The sequence below is a fragment of the Malaya genurostris genome, chromosome 2 (assembly GCF_030247185.1).
Source record: "Malaya genurostris strain Urasoe2022 chromosome 2, Malgen_1.1, whole genome shotgun sequence".
NCBI classification, from domain to species: domain Eukaryota; kingdom Metazoa; phylum Arthropoda; class Insecta; order Diptera; family Culicidae; genus Malaya; species Malaya genurostris.
The window spans coordinates 72201530-72223946 of record NC_080571.1 but is presented as its reverse complement, the minus strand read 5'-3'; the positions used below and the strand labels follow the sequence as shown (position 1 = coordinate 72223946).

At 35.3% G+C, this 22417-nt stretch overlaps 1 protein-coding gene across 1 annotated transcript; it reads right to left on the bottom strand.

Annotated features, from left to right (window-relative positions):
* Positions 1 to 11897: 11897 nt before the first annotated feature.
* LOC131428656 (uncharacterized) lies at positions 11898 to 12759 on the bottom strand. Its single transcript, XM_058592701.1, has 4 exons — positions 12521 to 12759; positions 12252 to 12317; positions 12145 to 12190; positions 11898 to 12074 (listed from the first exon to the last, which is right to left on the bottom strand). Exons 1-4 carry the CDS (start codon positions 12748 to 12750, stop codon positions 11898 to 11900), a joined length of 519 nt encoding a protein of 172 aa, XP_058448684.1. The 5' UTR covers positions 12751 to 12759.
* Positions 12760 to 22417: the final 9658 nt, after the last annotated feature.

The following is a 22417-nucleotide window of genomic DNA, read 5'->3' as shown; positions in this document are numbered from 1 at the left end:
AATAATGTTCGGCATCACACACAAAAATATGATTGTTATTAACATTATCGCAGTCGACTCCGTGAATGCAGACCCTGAATCAACTGGGATGGTGCAGAAAAATAGGAAAGCGACTCTATTGTGTGGGTGTATGAGGTGATAGCAGAAGCAGCCGCAGTCGGAAGAACCAATCATTCAATTTGGGAACTATGAATGGGCCGAATGGAAAATCGCCAGTAAATTGGCTTCGAATCTCTCTCTTTTTTGGATGTGTATTTTTTTTTCAAGCCATGTCGTATCGAAGGATCTAAATCACTTCCCTTGATGTAGGTCCGGGCGAAAACATCTAGTCAACAATGCAACGTCGGTCGAACGGCACAATGGAGATGCAAAAAAATAGGATTAACTTGTCGGCAGTTGAGTGGAACATTGTTGATCTTTGGGATAATCCCGAGGAGAGCATGAAATTAAGAGCTCTCGGGATGCGTGCGTCCCATTTGAATTTATGGCTTTCGAAGGAAGCTGTATGCACAGCCGGGCTCTGGCTAACGGAAGCTATTCTGGTTCCGTTTCCTTCCCGTTTGAAGATGGTACGCGTAAGCTTCTTACACTTAATGAGGTTATCCGATTTTCTTCCTTTTGCAGTCATTTGAATAGCAGATAGAATTAAAAGTTGGTCGCTTCGCTTTCTGGTTCCAGTTATAGAAAGATATCTGATTTGAACCGTTAGAAAGCTTTGTTGGGAAGATTTTTGAAGAATATTTAGTTTTTTGGCTGGTAACTTTTCAACAGTTGCTCTATTTATGTACCACTTATTTCCACTATTTCACTGTAACGTTATTACACTTTCACAAAGTCACTATACTTTAATTAAGCATAACAAACGTTACAATACAGATACGCGTATTTCGGAATGTTATTTACATCCTTCTTCAGTGTATCGGTTTTATAAGTTTGTATATTATATTTGTAAACAAACTTTTAAAACCGATACACTGAAGAAGGATGTAAATAACATTCCGAAATACGCGTATCTGTATTGTAACGTTTGTTATGCTTAATTAAAGTATAGTGACTTTGTGAAAGTGTAATAACGTTACAGTGAAATAGTGGAAATAAATGGTACATAAATTGTGCAACTGTTGAACAGATTCCGCTAACAGCTCAAGGTGAAAAATAGTGGTAACTTTTGTTTTTTGCAGAATTTAAAACATAGACATAGATTAATAGTTTGACATCAAAACTCAAAGCTAGATTGTATCAAATTTTGAGGTTATGTGTTATGTTATGATTAATCCCCACGAAGAACTCATCAATTACAAAATTGAAATATTGCAATTTTTACTTCTTGTATTGATTGTTTCAACCTGTTTTAATCCACCTAGTGGTGTAATGATGCCTTTCTCATATCTGTCGTATTCTCATACATAAATGATTCATCATCTCTAAAATAATTTTCTTTGATTCTTGAAAAACAAAAAGGTTTGTCCATGAACTAGTATAACCTACAGAGTGAAATAGTACTCAGGTCGGTTACCTGTTGCAGCTACTTCCTAACCGGAATCTGAGAACCGGTATCATCAAAGTTGGCTCGAAAAAATAGACTGGGATCCATTTTTGAGTTTATGTCAACAATCTTCAGTCGTTTATCTAAAACCAAAAAGCCGAAATTAATTTGTTTGGCCGACAATGAATAGTTGTTTGGAATAGTTTTGAGGCAAGGTGAGAGAATTGTTTACGTTTTTTATCTCGCCGCTTTTAAGGAGTGTATCGAAAAATATTTAGCAACATTGATTATTGAATAAAAAAGCGAAAAAAATACATATTTTGACATCAGTTTTCGATATATTGTAGAAAAATTACATTTTTATGCATTTCACTGATTATATTGAAAAATCCTAGTTTCTGTGAAACGCCCGCATTTTGGACTTGCATTCTTCATTAAATTCTGCACAGTTACTTTAGTGACTTTCCTGGTGACAGCTGTCCAGTTTTTTTTTTGAACTCCTGTTTGTTTTGGGACACTGTATCTTCCTTCCGAAAGTGCCGCTTGACAATTGCCCAATACCTTTCAATTGGCCGAAGATCCGGGCAGTTCGGTGGGTTGATGTCCTTTTCCACGAATTGTACATTATTTTTTGACAACCATTGTAGAACGGAGTTGGCGTAGTGGGCTGAAACCAAATCCGGCCAGAAGAGAGGATTAGCCTTATGCTTTCTGTACAGTGGCAGCATTCTCTTCTTCAAACATTCTTCCTCGTACACCTTGGCGTTGATTGTGCCCTTCGTGAAGAAAATCGACGACCGCAAACCACAGGTACAACTTGCTTGCCAGACCAACACCTTCTGCCCAAACTTTCCCATCGCCACCGTGGTGTCAGCGTCGTCCAGGTCCTGGTACACCGATTTCGTATAATATTGCGGTCCGGGCAGCGCTCGAGAGTCTCCCTTGGCGTAGGTTTCGTCGTCGTTCAGGATGAATCCGTCTTTATTCTATAGAATCCGGTTATACAGTTTTAGCGCTCTTGTTTTGGCCTGAACTTGCTGTACCAGGGACTTTTTCGGCACCTTCTGTTTCTTGTACGTTTTCAGGGAGTGAGGAAATAACCTTTCATTTCAGGAAGTGAGGAAGTAATTTAAAATAAGAATTTTTACACTAATCACCCTGTAATTTCGGAATCGGAAGTCAGATCGAAATAAAATTCTGGAACATTGTATTGGGCAACTGCACCTCAAATGAATTAAAGTTTGTGAGAATCGGTTCAGCCGTCTCTGAGAAAAGTTAGTGCACTTATTTTCATCTATTGCACATATCAATGTATAATTCTGGAAAAGGAAGTCGGATTCGCATAAAATTCCCAATTCGAAATTCGTTTCTCATAATTTTAATTTCTTTACGAAAATATTTGAAAAACATGCACATATCAGGATCACCTTTGCTCAACCAAATTGCTTCTAGTATTATATTGTATGCGTTGAATCGTAAACGAGGTGGTAGATTATTTATTACAATAAAAAAATGGTAGCAAGGCTTGTTTAATGTCCAACGATATGCTGATGCTCCATCTGTTTTTTTCGATAATGTTCTATATTTTCCTTCATCATTCGCTTTAATTCTAGTTAACATATATCACCCTGATTTATATCGGATATATTTTCGTTTTTAAATTTTTGTTCATAATCTTGAATATCAGTTTTATATTTTAGAACTGTTTCCTTCAGCTGCTCCTCTATTAGTAGTACGACGAAAAAATCAAAACTGATTGAGTTGCAACTTTGAGGTTTGTTTTTTTTTGTGGAAGTAAGCCGTATTCGCACTGACATTCGACACAAAAGCATACTCAATGAGAACCATATGGATCAGGAAATAAAGCTATTAACGCTTCAAAGCTTTCTGGGCAGTTCTTCTCTCCAGTTATCAAATTGTGTTAACTTATGGTGTTTTCGTTTTTAATTTGCACTACACCGGTGCAGTGCTACACTGAGGCATGAATAAACGAACAAAAATGACGAAAACATAAACAGTAACCATTGACTACAATTAACGATTCCATTGCACAGAGCTACGCCAAACATTTGATGAGTGTTACACCAGTGGTATCGGTGCAGAAAAAGTGTAGCACTGGTGTAGTGCAATTGGTAAAAACGAACGGTTTAGGTGCAGCTTTCGCTACACCGGTGTAGTGCAATTTAAAAACGAAAACGACATTAAATTTGATATAAAAAATTAGTACCATGTACAGAGTATAGCATATTCTAAACTTGCAATTGAATTCAAATTGATTATTGAACGGTTGAAACGTATCCTGCAATCAATGAAATGGATTAAGTTTCCAAATAATACTCAATTGAATAAATAATAAAACTTCCAACTACACTCACCTATCAGCTATACTATACGTATTTAGAAAATATAAAAAAAATCATCATCACAAATTGTAGAACAGGTTCTATGATAATAATCAAAGTACTACTTTTATATTCACTTAAAACATATTAAACAATATTAAGGAGCAAGACTCTTTGCAAGAGTATGAGTAATGTCAACAATGTATGCGTAAAAACAAATTCCGGCACTTCTTTACATGATTTTAATCAATAAATCTTCCATATGTTTGAAGAATAAACCAATCAGTTCATTCTGCTTAAAATTGCAATTAAAAAAAAACGAAAATCTTAGTTTAAAACTCTTTCACTTTTCTTAAAACTGCTCGAGAAAAATTATTTCAGTTTCAGCTTACTTCCACTAACACATTTGATTAGCAACAAACTCATTCCTATATGGATTTCCTCCTGCAGCAATTATTGCGATATAAAGATTTACGTACCTCCTATAAGTAAACTAGCAAATAGGAACTTTAAATTTAACAGGCAAAAGGCAATGGATATGGAATCTTGTCGCAAAACTATTAATTTTTCCGGAAAACTGCTGTTGTAACAGAAAATATTTAGTTTTGTTTATTTTGAGTAGCGCGATTTAATTTCAAATGCATTGAAGCAGTGTGGCCAATTTTTTTTATTAGGAAATTGAAATTACATTCATAAAATGAAAGCAATTTTCCATCGCACGTTGGTGAAAAATTGATCAAAACTGATATTTCATTCAATAAGTCAGGCTTAACATTCATTTGAGAATAAATTATTGTACAAAAGATTATTTGAAACTCAATCGAAGACTCAAAACTCAAAGACACTTTAATAAACTGGTTGCATATATGAATACATAGATCTGTGACATACGTACCAAATAAAATGTACGTATTACACAAATTACCAACACAAGTTAACTTGGTTTAATCTTGATCCTTAACACTAACACTTACAAGTGTTAAAACAATCCTCATTAAGGTGACCTTGGAAGCGAGCCACAAATGGCAACCAAAAAACCATCTACCCTCCCACTCCACCTACCGCGATTTTGCCCTGCTCTTGATGTAAACAAACCACGAAAAACATTTTTTCTACGCGTAGGGGTAAATATGTTGCGTAGAATTGCTACTGCAGTTTGGTGACATAATCACTCATCGTATTGATATATGTTTACTATAAACTATCAACTCTGACGAATGATTTGTGCAAAACTTTTTCGGACCTTCATTAGAAGATTTCTTCTTAGAATGTTATTATTTTTCACTCACCTCAAGATTTCAACTGCTGTTTATAGCTCTGTGACATAAGTAAGCTTTATGAAACACCTTTGAGTTGTTCTTCACCGGTTAACTTATCCTCTGATCTAAACATTTTATTATAAAACCTTTGAATAACTCACATTTCTGGTTTTGAAATTTTTCCTAAAATCCACGATAAAAAGTTTGCCGGCCTGCTTTAGTATTGGTAATACCACCCTTTTATATTGGCAGTGATGCCATACATAATTAGAGAAAAAAAACCTTGCAATGCACAAAAAATGGTAATATTTTCAATTAGGATTACGGATCAAAACTACTTTCGTACGTCACCATCTAAAATTTCAATATTTAAAAATAACGATAACATTTGCCTTATTTCCATTTCAAACACTGCTTCCCTCCTAGTTATCCGCAGAATCAATAGAAAAATAGATGGAATACGTTGATAGAGTGTGTTTTCGGTAATGAGTATGTGCGGGACTCATCAGTTCAAACAGTGGAAGAACTACCAGAAGTACCGGTTCAAAACAATACCACAGCATATAGAAACTGTACTGGATCCAATAATTTGGTATCAATAGGTAAAGTTCTAATATATTTTCGTCAATATATGAAATTATATCTTCAAATTTGCATGATAAATCTTTTCAGAGCAAATAGCCAATTTATCATCAAGCCCCCTCGTGCCGATTTGTCATCAAGCCCTCTCGTCAAGTGCCATTTGACTGTTCTCTGGGTGAGGTTGTGAGCTTCATATTCAAAAAAAAATTAATACAAAAAGATTTCGTATGAAACAGCTTCCTTTTAACTTTGTAATGTAAGAAAAATGCCAAGAACCAAACGAAGCAAATAGTAAACTATCTTCTTTGGCACAATCATTATATTCTTTTGGTCGCATGATTGCAATTTATTAACTCCAGAATAAACATGAAGATGAGATAAGTCCACTCTGTTCTGCTAGGTGATTTGAATAGTTTCAATGATTACATTTTGTTCTTGCACCTGTATTCCTTTCAGCACACAAATATTATTATTTCATTCCTTTCTACTCACAAATACTATTACTAATGAAAATGTATTGTTTCACCGATACTTTTACATTTATTTTCTTTGGCTTCTGTCCACGGTTACCTTAACATAGTTTTCTGAAGAATTAATACTTGAATATGAAAAACGATTACAGTTGTCATTTGAGGACTGCTCACTTAAATAATTAAACGAATCATTATTTTCGTTGGTTGGTTGATCTTGAAAATTCGATAGACTTTCGATGGGAACTACAGCATGCTCTTTTGTTGAATGTGTAGCTAAATTGTTATTCTCCGTTGAAAGTGTGCATTGTTCGCGCTCATCAAGAAAGGATTCTTCCAACGGCATCGTATTTCCAACAACGTTCCGTCAAATCCATCGAACTCAGCATCCTCCAACAAACAATCTGCTATCGATTTCAAAACTAAATCTGTCTGTGTACTACCTTCAGAAAAGTTGGTACCTTCAGTCGGTCGAGTAGCAGACTAAAAGATACATCAATGTTTAGGGAAATTAATAAGGTTTTAATTAAATGCTTTGCGAACATATTTCAGTCCGTGATATTGACCTATCATATAATGATGCCACTTATTCCCACGATTCATGACAATACTATATTTACCAAACCAACAAACTTAATTAGTTACTACCGTAATCCAATTGGACCAAAATCTGCCGGAAACCTGAACAAATTGCAAATCAATGTCGGAAAATAATTTCTAAGTGTTCTATATATATATATATATATATATATATATATATATATATATATATATATATATATATATATATATATATATATATATATATATATATATATATATATATATATATATATATATATATATATATATATATATATATATATATATATATATATATATATATATATACGAATCTGGCAACTCTGAATATAAGACAGCAGTTGGTGATCAATGCTATCTAGTCTCCTTCGAATTAAGCAATTCGGTTAAATGCAAAAAGATTTTCCAAATAATTTTTTTTTCGGTCATCTCAATTTATTTTGAATAAATACGGAGTTAAATGATATTTGTTTTGTGAGAATAATTGTGTCAATAAACAGAACCTAGTTTTAATGTCATTGAGCTGAACTAGGGTCAGATTTTAACTTGACAATTATTTCGAGTTCCGTAACACCCTCGCTGTTGAGTGCGAACCCAACTTAGTTACGTGAAAATGGATTGTTTGAAGAAATTACCTTTCCAGATTTCAAAAAAAAAAATTAGTGTCAATAGAATGTACTTTAAAAATTGGCAGCAGTCCGATGAAACAGAATGCTCATCATATTCCATATCCAATATATCCAAATGCAACAAACCGTCAGTGGTATATATTTACTTATATCAAAACACATAGTTTTATTTATAACAATGCACACATTAGTTTAATTGCAAAACATACATAGAATCGGGTTTTAATATGATACAAATTCTAGACAACTATCATTGGTTGGAAAAACTATAGTATTATTTTATTCGTGTCGTACACCATCGAAAGTTTTTTTGAGCAGTATCGGTTGTGTGATTTTATGTGAAATGGACCGAAAACGAACTTCTGCAGCAAAAAGACGGGTACTTGACCTGTCGAAAACAAGGACGTAAGTTTTACTTACTAAAACATTCTACTTAGACGGTCAATCTAAAAAAAAACGATAAGTAAAACGAATCAACAATCACTGTTATCTTCAGCGGGAACATGCTCAAGACCGTCAGAGCAAGCAATACAAACAGGCTTGGCAGAAAAATCCCTTCCGGATCGTAATAGATGTGATAAAACTGTTTCACCATTATCGAGTGATCAAAATTCAGAAGGCGAACAATGCTCTGGACGATTTTGGTTATTATGATGAACCTAATCTGGAGGCAGCTGAGAACAACCAAGAAGCGACAGTTGATGCAGGTATGTGATTACCTAATTTGTGATTTTAGTCATTTGTTTTTTATAAAGAATATGAAACGTAAACATTTGGTAATGCAATATTTTTTGATGGATATTTCGGAAATATTCACAACGATTTTGCATTTGAAATGATTTAAAATATATAAAATTAAAATACAAAATACAGGCACATTTAATCGAAACATTTTGAATCGTTCGAAATGCAGATTTTAATTTGTTCATGCGGATTACCGCAAAAGGTAACTAAACTGAAGTCTGAAATTGATCAATTTCGGAAGCAGATCTCTTATTTGAAACAGAAAAAAATCAACTCTCGAGCGGTCTCATGCTCAAATGCTGCAGGCGTTGACGTCGAAGCTGATTTCTTCATCTACAAGAGCATTCGAAAACTTGACAGATTTTGCGGGCAGTCCAAGCACCGAAGCAATAAACAAAATGTCAATGGTAGCTAGAAACAGTGACTATATTTTTATCAAGTTACATGCGAATGTCATATGGCCAGAGGGATTGGCGGGAAAATCAGTTACAGGACGAACATCAAACAATCCAAAAGGTCGAGGAAAAAAGGGCAACTCACCGATGTTGACAACAATACTACCACAATTCCTTCACGATCTGCGTTGGAGCAGAATAAAGTCAAATTTGTGCATGGTATGTAAACTATAGTAATTTTAAAAAAGATTATCAGAATGTAAACTATATTTTTAGATTGCCTATTTGAAAGACGACCTCTACTTCACGATGGAACCTACTGTTGCTGCTAAATGCAATCGATTATTGCAATGTGTTATTAGTAACTATAATCGATATTCGTAGTCCAGCACATGAAATGAGTGAATTCGAATTTTGTTTAAAATATTAACGTTGATTTTCGAACTATCTTTTCTTTTTTCTAACATCACTAGAGTTGGTGAGCAATATTACCATAAGTAAATTATTGATCTGTTAAGTTTTAGATGTGATTGATAGATATGATGTAGGCAGTCATATATGCACGGAATAAAATGATAATTGATACATATGTATCAGCAAGTAAACCTTGGTTTTCAAGTTAAAAGAACTGCCTGAATAACAATCAGAATTATTTTGTCATACCTAGTACAAAATTACAACAAGATGATAACTTATTAAGATACAGACATTTTGTTTTCAGTAGATGGGTTTTATAGCAAATCAATAACTAATTATGTTGTGCAGTACCGTAGTGAGGTTGAGGCGAGTGAGGCGACCGCCTGGGGCGCCAACAGCCGGAGGCGCCAAAACATGGGAAAAATGTACGATTATTTTATGAAAAAATAATTTCATGAGCTTTTTTTCGGGGGAACTATTTTAATTATTTAGGGGCTAACCTTGTTTTGTGCTAGGGCACATAACCCGGGTAGGTGTAAATAGCAAACAAAGGTCAAAATAATAACAAATTTTACCATCATATCTTGGCTTGATGTTTCTGTGTTGTCATAGCGATACTTGATATTTTCGTGATATTTTATCAAGGGATCAAGACATTGTACAATATCTGTTCAACATCAGAATTAGTTATAATATCTTATTTCGTTATTGATGAGCTATTTCAATTTCATTAAGTAAATTGATCCAGTAGTTCTATCTTCAAATAAAATACCATTGAATAAACTGCATCAGAATCAGATAAGAGAAATACTTAAGATATTACTCTATTCTCAATGCTAGAATATAAAATAATTAACAAATTCATCTTCTATAAATATTTTGCTCTTGGTTTGATATTACAATGACAGAATTTTTAATTTTGTTGCTATTTTCTCATGCAGGCTTTGTTACGATTTTTGATATTTTAACTCTTATTTCAAACTAAATAATGTTAATTTCTACCATTTAGATGTTTGATTTTAATAACAGAATTTGGTATTGGTTTGCAAATCACTTCTACCCGGGAACCAATTTCACTATCTTTACGTTTCATCTTAGACTCGTCAGTGCAGAGCAGTTCAAATTGAACTGCTTACTGCAAACTTAAACAGTTTAATTTGAACCGCTACGTAGACGTAAAGTTATTGCTATTTATATTATATTTATATTAACACACTTGTAATAAGCACCGAAGTGCTAAGTCTTTCCTGACGTGCCCAACGAAAGCAAGTTTCGACTAATACTGGTGGATTCAGATGGTCATTTAGGGGTTAACCTTAATTTGTGCTAGGACACATAACCAATTTCACTATCTTCTCGTTTCGTCTTAGACTCGTCAGTGCAGAGCAGTTCAAATTGAACTGCTTACTGCAAACTTAAACAGGAAAGACTGCACTTCGATGCTTATTACAAGTTTGTTGCAAATAGTAATATCTTTACGTCTGCTTAGCGGTTCAAATTGAACTGTTTAAGTTTGTAGTAAGCAGTTTAATTTGAACTGCTCTGCATTGACGAGTCTAAGACGAAATTTAAAGATAGTATTCAAACTAGATTAATTTTGTGAAAGGCTTAACGATGAATTCGGTAAAATAATTATGATTTTTGGATTTTTACATCACAACACGAGAAACGTTGTTAATTTAGCAATTAACGATCAAATTTTCAGTAGTATGAGAATCGTAAATAACGAAAAACAATTTTCTAAAACTTTTGGTCCTGGTTTAGATTTCAGCTCTAGAACTCAGATTCAGAATCCAGTTCCGGAATTCGGGTTTTAGAATCTAAGTTCCAGATTTCATTCCCAGAACCTAGGTTCAGATTCGAGATGCAGAATTCAGATTCATAATTCACGTCCAAAATTCATTTCCAGAATCCTAGTCCGAAATTTAGTTCTATTATTCAGATCCAGAACCCAGGTCCCGAATGCTGGTCCAGATTCCATGTTTAAAATCTAAGTCCAGAAATAAGATGCAGAATCAAAGATGTGAATCAAAGTTCAGTAGTCAAGTCCAGAACTCCGGATTCTAGAACCAAAATCCAGTTCCTAATTCAGTATCCAGGTCCAATTTTTTTTACAAAATCCGATTCCATAACAGATTTGGAATTCATGTCCAGAGTTCAGTTGCAAAATCCAGTTGTAGAATTCTGTTCTAGAATCCAGGTTCTGAAACCAGATCCAGATTTATTTTTAAGATCTATAATTCGAGTTCAGAATCCAGATACTGGTGCAGAATCTAAATTTCGTATCCAAAATTCAGCTCCTGAGTTAATCTCCAGAATCATGTTCTATACTACCTTTCCAAAACCCAGGTCTCAATTACAGATCCAGAAATCAGATGCAGAATCCAAGTCCGGAATTGATGCTCAGAACTAAGGTCCAGAATTCATTCCCAGAACCAGAATACAGCTCCAGCATACAAATTTATATTTCAGATACAGAATTAAATTCTATAATCTTAGTGCAGAATCTAAAATTCAGGTCCAAAATTCATTTCCAGAATCAAGATTCAGAGTTTAGGTCCAGAATTCTGTTTCGATGTTCAGTTTAAAGTTCAGGTCCAGAATTCAAGCCCAAAATCCAAGTCCAGAATCTAGAAGTAAGGCAAGAGTTCAATTTTAGGGCTCAGGGGTCGATTGCTTGTCAATTGCAAGGGATCGAAGATCTTTTTGTAATGTTTGAATCTATTTGATGCAAACATTTCATTTATGTGTGGCTGGTCGATGGAACGATGACCTCCGAACACGATTTGTTCTATATACGAAATGGGTCATCGGAATTCGATTGGGTTAACACCTCCTTGAACACTGGACCAATTTTATTTGCATGTATATGCAAAATACATGGAATTTTTTTTCTGTAAATCGTTACCAGACAGGTAAACCCCTACAGATTAAACACACGTACAATAAATTATTTGAATTATTTATAGAACATTCATATTGCAAGAGAATTCAACTTGATAAAAGTTTAAGTATATAGAGTAAAATCCGGAACTTCATAGCTCTCATTAATGGAAGATCTTGAACTAACTCGGCTGACACGTCATGAAGCTCATCGAAAAGTTTTTTTACACCAGAACCTGGCTCATTTGTTGATACAATTATAATCAGACCTGTATCTGAAGAATCCTACGAAAGGAATATTGCTAGGATCAGGTATTCTGCAATTCGCATTAAAAAATATACTGCATATACCAACCGCTTGATGTAATTCTTTGTCCGATTCAATCTTATCCATATAAACTCTAAAAAGATGACATCTATTAATCTATCAAAACGTTACCAAGCTGATGTCAATATACTTACGGTATAGTTTCTTGAAACTGTGGCCAATAGTTTCGGGGAGTAACCATCCAACTCAAATTCATCTCACTGCAATGAAGCAAATCAAAATACGGTACAAATCCAATTCAACAGTTGTACACTATCAGATTTCTTAGTTCAAATAAGTAATAAATAATACTACAACCGAATATACCTCCTTTAATTTAGTTTCAACTTACATGCCTTTGCAGCAATCAGACCCGGAAAATTCAAATCAAACCCAACAGTTTTTTTGTTTCAAATACACTTACATCCAATCGATTACTAAGCAGTGGGCAACCGTAAGAAACCCTTTGCCAGTGCAGGAATCATCCTGATAAAAATCACCATCCGAAAACGACACTTGCAAATCAGATAGCTTCCGGAAAACCATCACCGGAAGGTTAAGAATCGCTTTCGGTGCTAGAGAACGAGAATTCGTCATGAAAAAGCCGATGGCGGCCACCAGTGGCACTATCGAAAACTTCACAAGATTTCGCATTGTGATTGACTGAACTTCATTAACGTGTTGATCATATTTCCATCTGCTAATTACGCTTACTATGTCGGCGGATAGATAATTTTCATAGGCGATAATAAAACGCAAAACTTTGCCTTTACTTATGACTCTGTAATTCATGGGTCAATCCTGATCGCTATTAACAATAATTACCAGGGCTGCCGAAAGTGAGAGGACAAAGGGGAGAATCTCCCCTGATCCGAAACTTGGAACCATTTTTTTCATATGTTTAGCCACAGTACACACAGAACAATTTTATTTCTTCTACAATATTCTGGTGGTTCCCATGATCTCTCAGCCTTTCTGGCTGTTGTCTAAAAATATCGAAAGATTTACGAACATTGTTGGCAGTGATTGCCGGAAAATCATGATTTTTTGCACGTTTATTTATACTGTTTTCGTTTACACTATCAGATTTCTTAGTTCAAATAAGTAATAAATAATACTACAACCGAATATACCTCCTTTAATTTAGTTTCAACTTACATGCCTTTGCAGCAATCAGACCCGGAAAATTCAAATCAAACCCAACAGTTTTTTTGTTTCAAATACACTTACATCCAATCGATTACTAAGCAGTGGGCAACCGTAAGAAACCCTTTGCCAGTGCAGGAATCATCCTGATAAAAATCACCATCCGAAAACGACACTTGCAAATCAGATAGCTTCCGGAAAACCATCACCGGAAGGTTAAGAATCGCTTTCGGTGCTAGAGAACGAGAATTCGTCATGAAAAAGCCGATGGCGGCCACCAGTGGCACTATCGAAAACTTCACAAGATTTCGCATTGTGATTGACTGAACTTCATTAACGTGTTGATCATATTTCCATCTGCTAATTACGCTTACTATGTCGGCGGATAGATAATTTTCATAGGCGATAATAAAACGCAAAACTTTGCCTTTACTTATGACTCTGTAATTCATGGGTCAATCCTGATCGCTATTAACAATAATTACCAGGGCTGCCGAAAGTGAGAGGACAAAGGGGAGAATCTCCCCTGATCCGAAACTTGGAACCATTTTTTTCATATGTTTAGCCACAGTACACACAGAACAATTTTATTTCTTCTACAATATTCTGGTGGTTCCCATGATCTCTCAGCCTTTCTGGCTGTTGTCTAAAAATATCGAAAGATTTACGAACATTGTTGGCAGTGATTGCCGGAAAATCATGATTTTTTGCACGTTTATTTATACTGTTTTCGTTTATTGATCAGAGCAGCCCGAGAGCTGACCCAGAGTCACCCAAACAACTTTTGATGTGTTTGTTTTAGCAACCTGGGGTCGCTCTAGATCGGACTCCAACCCGGGTAGAAGTGATTGGTAAACCAATAGCAAATTTTATTATTAAAACCGAACATCTCAATGGCAGAAATTAACATTATTTAGTTTGAAATAAGAGTTAAAATATCAAAACCCATAACAAAGTCTATATGAGATAATAGTAACAAAATATCAAATTCTGTCATTGTAATATCAAAACCAGAACAAAATATTTATAGAAGACTAATGTTTCAGTTATTGGATATTCTAGTACTCGGAAAAGAATTATATCATAAGCTTTCCTCTTATCTGATTCTGATCCAGTTATTCAATTGTATTTTATTTGAAGATAGAACTACGGGATCAATTGTATTTAATTAAATTGAAATATCTCATCAATTACTAAATAAGATATAATAACTTATTTTGATGCTTAACAGATATTGTACTATTCCTTGATTCCTTTGATGAAATATCAAGAAAATATCAAGTATCGCTATGACAGCACAGAAACATCAGGACAAGATATGATGGTGAATTTTTACATTATTTTGTTCTTTGTTTGCTATGCACCTCTACCCGGGAATGGCGTAGTTTTGCTCTGAAAATTTTCTCGGGTCGCACCACGCATTGTTTATTTTTTTTTCTTTTTTATACAAGTTACTGTTAAGGGCGCGTACCACGTGTTCGTTTTACTCGGAGTCAGAATGAAGGTTCAAAAACGAAAACGGTATTACTGACAGATTCGGATTTTCATTGCGACCGCCATATTCGATCTAAAAGCCTGTAGTATCACAAAAAAATTAATTTTACACAATAAACAGACATACCATAACTCTTACCAGCCACTAGGGTAGAAACCTGTCAAATAACCTCAATATTAAGGTAAATTGAAGATTACTCAAAGTCAGGCTCGTACCCAGGGTTTCGCTTCGAGAGGGGCTCTCAGATAAAATAAAAATAATGTTACTGAATATTCCTTATTCACCAAATTCTCGGTGTGCCTTTTACCGGTGTTTTTAACAGACACTTTAAACTTTCCCACTGGAGCTGTCATTATGGAGTATCCAAATAAAATTTGTGATTGTGCCCGAGAGAAGCTTATTGTATTACATTTCTTTACGTTTACTGTCATGTTATTTCTGTAACGCATATTTAAGACCTTGTTAATATTTATACAGCACAACAATCAACAAGACTTGTGCTGATGCCATATATTCTGAGATCATTTACATTCCTACTCTAATTGACGACAATTCACTGTCGAGAGTAGCACAGCCGATTCGTCGAGACTGTAGAATATCTTCTAAATTTATAGGTCATATTAGTAAATGGTCAAACAAATTTACTTTGGCTATATTGGTTTCGGATTAAGGTTCCGGAAGTAATGATCTGAAATTCCAAAACGAAACTCACATAAATTTCTTAGAGATAAATTAACGTTTGAGCATAGAAAATAGTACGAGGAAGCAAAATCAGGTGCTGCAAGGGTGATGCCCAAGCAATTGAAACCTAAACCGTTGATTTTAACCATGGTAACGATACTCATGTGCTTCATGTAAGGCTATTTCACAGCAATTTCGGTCTTCAATTGCTTCATTAATGTACACTAATACTGGCTTTTTCTGATTTGAGGTAGTCCTCCAAAAGTATACTATTCCGATCCCAGAAAACCGACATTCCCGCCCTTCGAGGCACTCGTGCTACTTCGAAACACTTGCTGACACTGTGCTGACTTTAGTCTATTGTCGGGTAATCATTCTGTTCTCTGGCGTATAACAATGGATTCAGTCAAACATGTACTTGAAGTGCGCTTGCGTTCGTCTTTCCAGCCATAAATAAGTATGTGCGGGATCCAGCGGCAGGATATCTTTCTCATCTGTAGAACCTTGCCAAACTAACGCATGCTCGCACACTTTCTCTTTCCTTTCTTCCAGTACAATTTTACGTATTATTATTATTATTATTGTCATCTATTTTACCCGGTTCCATCCTCCATTCTATATGATTTTGACTCTGTTCTGCTTTGTAGGACCTGCCGCTGCGTGCTTTAAGGGTAGTGGAGTTTTGACCATCACGTAACTCTCAAAACCTCTATCTCACGGTGTAATCTACAGGATCAACAGCCCCACAATATTTCTCAAACTTTTGTTTCGTTTCTGTTTTAGATCTCGGGAGGGCGCTAACTCATAAAAAAAACGCATGTAACGCTTCGTGACGCCCCAAATTTATAAATAGTAACGTATGTAACGCTTGTAACTTACAAACGAGTAACGTTTGTAACGCTTCGTAAGTTCCTAACTTGAAAAAAAGTATTACATGCTACGCTTCATAACACCTATAACTTACAAAAAAGTAATGCTTCGTAACGCCTATAACTCACAAAAATGTAATACATGTAACGCTTCGTAACGCCTTTGATTCACAAAAAGTAACTCATATAACACTTCCTAATATGTATAACATACAAAATCATGCAACGCTTTGTAACGCCTATAACTTACAGAAAATAACGCATGTAACGCTTCATAACGCCTATAACTTACAAAACTGGAACTCATGTAACGCTTTGTAACGCCTATGATTCACATAAAAGTTAGGCATGTAACGCCTATAATCCACGAAAAAGTAACGCATGTAACGCTTCGTAACGCCTATAACTTACAAAAAAGGAACACATGTAACGCTTCGTAACGCCTATGATTCACAGAAAAGTTAGGCATGTAACGCTTCGTAACGCCTATAACTTACAAAAAAGTAACGCATGTAACGCTTCGTAACGCCTATGATTCATAGATAAGTAATGCATGTAACGCCTTTAACTCACGAAAAAGTTACGCAAGTAAAGTTTCGTAACGCGTATAACGCAAGTAACGCTTCGGAACGTGTATAATTTACTAAAAAGCAACGCATGTAACGCTTCGTAACGTTCATAACTTACAAAAAAGTAACGCATGCAACACTTCGTAAGACCTGTAATTTCATTAAAAGTAACGCGTCGTAACTCGTTTACTGCAAGAATTCAACCCTTATAACGGCTTTTAACAGTCATAATTTCCACAAGATAACTCATATGATTTGTAACCCTCAATCTGAGAAAATTATCGTATGCAATGCTTTCGAGCATCTAACTTAACGTAACGCTTCCATATTGGGGACGAGTAAAGCGCGATGGATAAGTCGATACCTTTCACGCAATCTGCCTGGGTTCGATTCCCAACCCCGCGCATAGTTTTTCCAGCCCGAAAAGGCAAATGACCTTATGGTTAAAACCTCTATAATCGGAACAATAAATAAATTTTCAAAGTTGCTTTACTCAGGCATTGACTCGGATAGGCCTCAAAAAACTTCGTGTTGTCATAGCATTTTGACAATGCCCGCAACCTTCACGATTAAGTCAAAGTTTGAGTAGATAATGCTTTAGTTACTACTAATTCTGGTACCCAAATTTTTTACCTAATTTTGGGTAGCTCATAGAAAAGCTCGACAATGAGTGATTTGTTTTAATTTGTTTTAATTAGCCTAGTGGTTCTATAATGCCTTTCTCTTGTATCATGTTTACATTGATATTACTAAGGGAATCTTCAAAAAACTTTTCTTTAAATATTGAATAGGAACAAAATAGTTTATTTGGGTATGCACTAGCGCAAATTTTTCAATTTTAAACAGTTTTAACCCAAGTTAATAGTAACCTTCCAAATCGTCAATCTTCTGATCCAGCCAATTACACCCTTGGAACATAGTATGAGATTGCACACTTCGGAATATTTTGTCGTGAATACGACTCCTCTACTATGGGGCGCCTTTTCAAAGTTTACCCTGAGAGAGTGATAACTTTTGATCGTGAATATCTCTTGTTGTATCTAACCTATCAACCTATCATGACATGTGTTTGTGTTAGATTTTCAATAAAAATTTTGAAAGCTCATAGCACAATGATCTGTAGAAGGATTTATATAATCTAACTAGTACACTATTGAAAACCCTCAATTGCACGTACCGATTCCGTCCAGAATCGTTTGTTTCATCTTATTTGGTATCCAATTGAAAATCACAATGAATTCCGAATCAAATTTCGGAAGAGTTTATCAAGTGTACATGCCAAGAGCCCTCTTAGTTCTACCTCAATGCAGATCCCATCGGTCATGACAATTCCAGGCACTTTTCAGTCCCACTGAATTATTTGAATTTTCTCCATTTTTCATCAATATTATTATATTTGTTATTGAACTTATTATTATTACATATGTTTTACATAGCCCACTTTTGACTTGTTGATATCGTGCTTTATAAGTGCACAGTTTGAATTTCAGCGAGTAATTCGTATTCACGTCAATCCGGTTATGTCTCTGACATTACCCATCCGCCTCCGTCATAAAGCACTTATAATAAGAATTGAATTATTATTTATACACAAGAAGTTTGCGTCTTAATTTTGCTCTATACATCAAATTGTATAACAATGATATGCAAAATGCTAATTTATAAATCGCAAGAAATACTGCAACCGGTTATCATGAAAACATTAAAGGTTTAAATACACTTCAGCAATAGAACGTCAAGGCGAAATACTTTACCTATTTTTTCCATAAATACGTTTATTTCATAGGCAATATGCATAAGTTTTTATTCGCCGTGGTATCCACAATACATATTACTTTAAACCTAATACATTTCGAATATCATTTTAGTATTTTGGTATTCATTAGTTAATCTAAACACTGTTTTTATCAAGCGATATGCTATTATAAATTACATTAAATAAAATACATTAATTTATTACATGATCTTATAACTATTTCAAGTTTGTTTGTATCAGTTCATCACTTTTATTCAATGTAAGATAGCTGGCTATTGGTTAAACTCATGGAAATACAATATCGCGATAACCTTCGCCACCAGCACAATGATTAGTCTCGGAAAGTCCAATTCGAAGGAGATGCGCATTTAACGTGTAGTGGTTGGACATGAGTCTGGACATCACACGAATGAAATCTCTACTCACATCCAGTCCCCTGAACCATGCCTTTGTCGATATTTTAGGAATAATTGAATGCATCCATCGACTCAGATCATCTTTATCCCAAGAAGCTTGCCAGCTGGCAAGTGTTCTTTGGCGAGACGAGCTATAGAGTTCGTTGAAAGCAATCGGTCTCTCATAAATTTCACCCTCAATAGCACCACGTTTGGCTAAACTATCGGCTTTTTTATTGCCTGGAATAGAGCAATGAGCCGGGACCCAAACTATTGTGACTTGATAATTATTATTCACTATGGCGTTCAGACACTGTTTTATTTCGCCCAAGAAAAATGGTTCATTTTTGCCAGCAGCGTTTGAGCGAAAGACTTCAATCTGTGAAGAGAAAATGATGGTTTGGAGATAATGTGACGATTACACTCAAACTATAACTTTACCTATTTGAGGGATTTTCAATAATTTTTGCGTTACAATTGAATTATTACATACAAATCAATTCGCACCCTCTCATTCTGCTACTAACTGGGTGCTATCGCCACCCAGTCGACGCCGTTGACCAAATTCATCACAGACACACGGGGAGGCATAAGAACTTGTGAGCACTTAGTCTAGAGTAGAGTCTCACCTTCTGACGACCAGTTGATGGAAAATTATTGCCTTATTTCAAATGATTGTTCTGGCGACCACAAATATCTCTGTAAACGCTAAGCTATAGAAATCAAAATGTCTAGCTTTCTATCTGCTAATCACTTTTTTATTCCATATTTTAAAATCAAGTTTTATGAGGACTTCTCGAAACTGTTGATTCAATGCACACTGTATTAATGCAAATCTAGAGGCACACCTTCAGCCCCAATTACGGCTCTAATATTTGCGTTTCACACACTAAAAGCATAATAAAATAATCTCAACGTTTCATCAAATAGCTGCCAGGTAAATCATCTTGCCCGTAAGTTTTCCCATCATCTATTAAAACTTTATTTTTCGAACGGATAAACGCCTTCAGGCAATTTGACTTCCTTTCACACGATCAACAAAACTTTCCCCCGAGAATTCGGTAGTCACCAGAGGTCTCGTTAATCCAACAGGTAGATTCGAGCAATAGCAAAAGGGATAGGCCCATCATAGCTCGTTAAGGTAAACATTTACATTGGAAAATGAGAACCTATGTTTGGTCAAACGCGAAACAAACTCGTTCAAAATTATTACCCGCCGCGAAGAGTCCGGTCTAATAGCGCGCGGTAGTTGCTATCGAACAAATATTATTTATTCGATCGTTTCTCGATTGACACCTATTCGCTGCGGTCGGATCATTTATGACACTTTGAATTCGGCGCACGTGCGATTGAAATGTTTTCATTCTCATTCATGATTGAAATCTGTTTACGGTCACGCTCAACCATCCGGTGGGTAACACTTTTTTTTTCGTCGTAATGTTCATAGAATAATTCATCTTCTTTGTTATTATTCTGATCGGTTCTGTCGTCTACTGGGTGCGATTATGGTTTCATGGAAGCGACCTAAACGAGTTCTCTGTCAAATATGGCTTTCATAGGTTGAGTCAAGGAGAGCCGTTACGAGCTCATTTGTAACTGTCACTATTCGGAAGATGGCCTTACACTGTTGGCTGAGATCTTGTTACACTCGGTTTGTTTATTGATAGGAACTTCTGAAAAACAAGTTTTCGAATAGTAGTGACATCACATCAAAGCATTTCTTGTCTTTTACGCTAGTAAAGTGTGATGGAATAAAGCCGATTTTATGTTTTAGAGCATTTTTGTAGTAGTATGGTAGGGTGGTAAAACCGGCACTATACAACTCATTTGCACCGAACTGTTACTGTCATGATTGCCGAAAATTTGACAGAAGCTGCTATATTGCTATCTATATTGTATACAACATTTTCATTTCGGTAGAAGATGCTACAAGAACTCGAGTCTCTCAATGCATGAACCGCGAGAGAATTTTGCTACATTTCTTCGCTCCACTCATACTCTGAGTATTTCACGGCCCTTAAAAAATTTACAGTCTGATAACGATCGTTGCTGTGTGGAATTTTAAGAGAGAATCGTAAGTTGACAATTCTCGGTTGATTTTTCATTAGGGCGTATAAGCAAGTGACAGTTTCTGTTTAATCACTCTCTCTTTCGATTATTGTGATGCGATAAAAAAGATTTTTTTTGATATCACTATTCGGTTTGAAAGTCGAAAGTTTCGGGTATCATTTCATGCAAAGAGTTGAGTGATAAACGTGAAAACCGCTTGGTAATTAATAGAAGTGAAAGTAAACAAAGAGAAACTGTCACTTGCTTATGCGCCCATTTGAAAAATTAACTGAGAATTATCGCAGAAAATCGAATCGATGATTCAACTTGATAATTCTCATCCGTCGTCTTCGATACCCGTCTCTCTTTGATGACACTGATTCAATCGTGTGAAGAGTTGCTAGTGAACGTTCTTTGATACGATAAAAGACATCCTTGGTTACTGTTCCTTAGTTACCTGTCTGAAAGTCTTTTCCCACGTTTCGATCTTATTCTTTGTTTACCTTTCGATTGCCAAAGGTGGGCGATGTTTTGTAATGTAATGGATTGTTGTGCTTTGGTACAATTTTTAGGTGGTTTCCTGCATAACTCTCCTGAGTTGCTTTATCAAACTGACAAGGCACCAAATCCGACCAAAAAATCACTAAGCCGGCGTGGTTTTGAAAAAATGGTCGTACTCGTTTTTACAGACACTCGTTGACCTTAAACTTGTTGGTTATTTAATCTTGTTGTTGTCAAAATGTTACCCTTCAAACCACAACTAAAATAGCGTGCCAAACTGTTCACGCATAAAGCTTTATTTTGTTCTTGTCGGAATAAGATACTGAACAAATACGGCAAAGGATTATTTAGCCGAAATTTCGGTATATATGGCGTTTCTAGAGATATTCGTTTAATAATTACTGAATTTTCAGAAATACGTTATGTTGGACCACACTCGTATGAAACATGAAAATTACGTTTGACGTAAAATCAAACATGCCGTAATTTTTTCGGTGATGACACAATATTACATCCATTAACATGTAAAAACTAATTTTGCGTCTGTATAGATGTAAGCTTCAGCTAAATGAACTGTGAAGTTAATGTTCTGACTTATCTTTACATGCTTTGAATTGTGAATGTAAGTAAATCGCGACGCTCCTTTTATGTGCATCTATAAAGATGTAAATTTTTCTAAGCGTGCGATATACGGTTCTTCGAAATAACGTGCGTAACAGCAATCGACCATTTTTACCGAAATCAGTAAGTTTACCAAAATCTCAGTACACAGCTTTCAGACAACCACAAATGATCCTTGAGTTCAACCGAGGTAAAAATTCGTGACCACCTCAGTAAGTATTCCTTAATAATGCGTTGGC

What these genes read in the sequence shown, in the direction of transcription:
- LOC131428656 (XM_058592701.1), bottom strand. Translation starts at nt 12,750, where the DNA reads ATGCGAAATCTTGTGAAGTTTTCGATAGTGCCACTGGTGGCCGCCATC. An exon ending in TGCTTAGTAATCGATTGGAT is followed by an intron (nt 12,318 to 12,520) that starts GTAAGTGTATTT and finishes GCTTCATTGCAG; the next exon opens with TGAGATGAATTTGAGTTGGA. An exon ending in ACAAAGAATTACATCAAGCG is followed by an intron (nt 12,075 to 12,144) that starts GTTGGTATATGC and finishes TTCCTTTCGTAG; the next exon opens with GATTCTTCAGATACAGGTCT.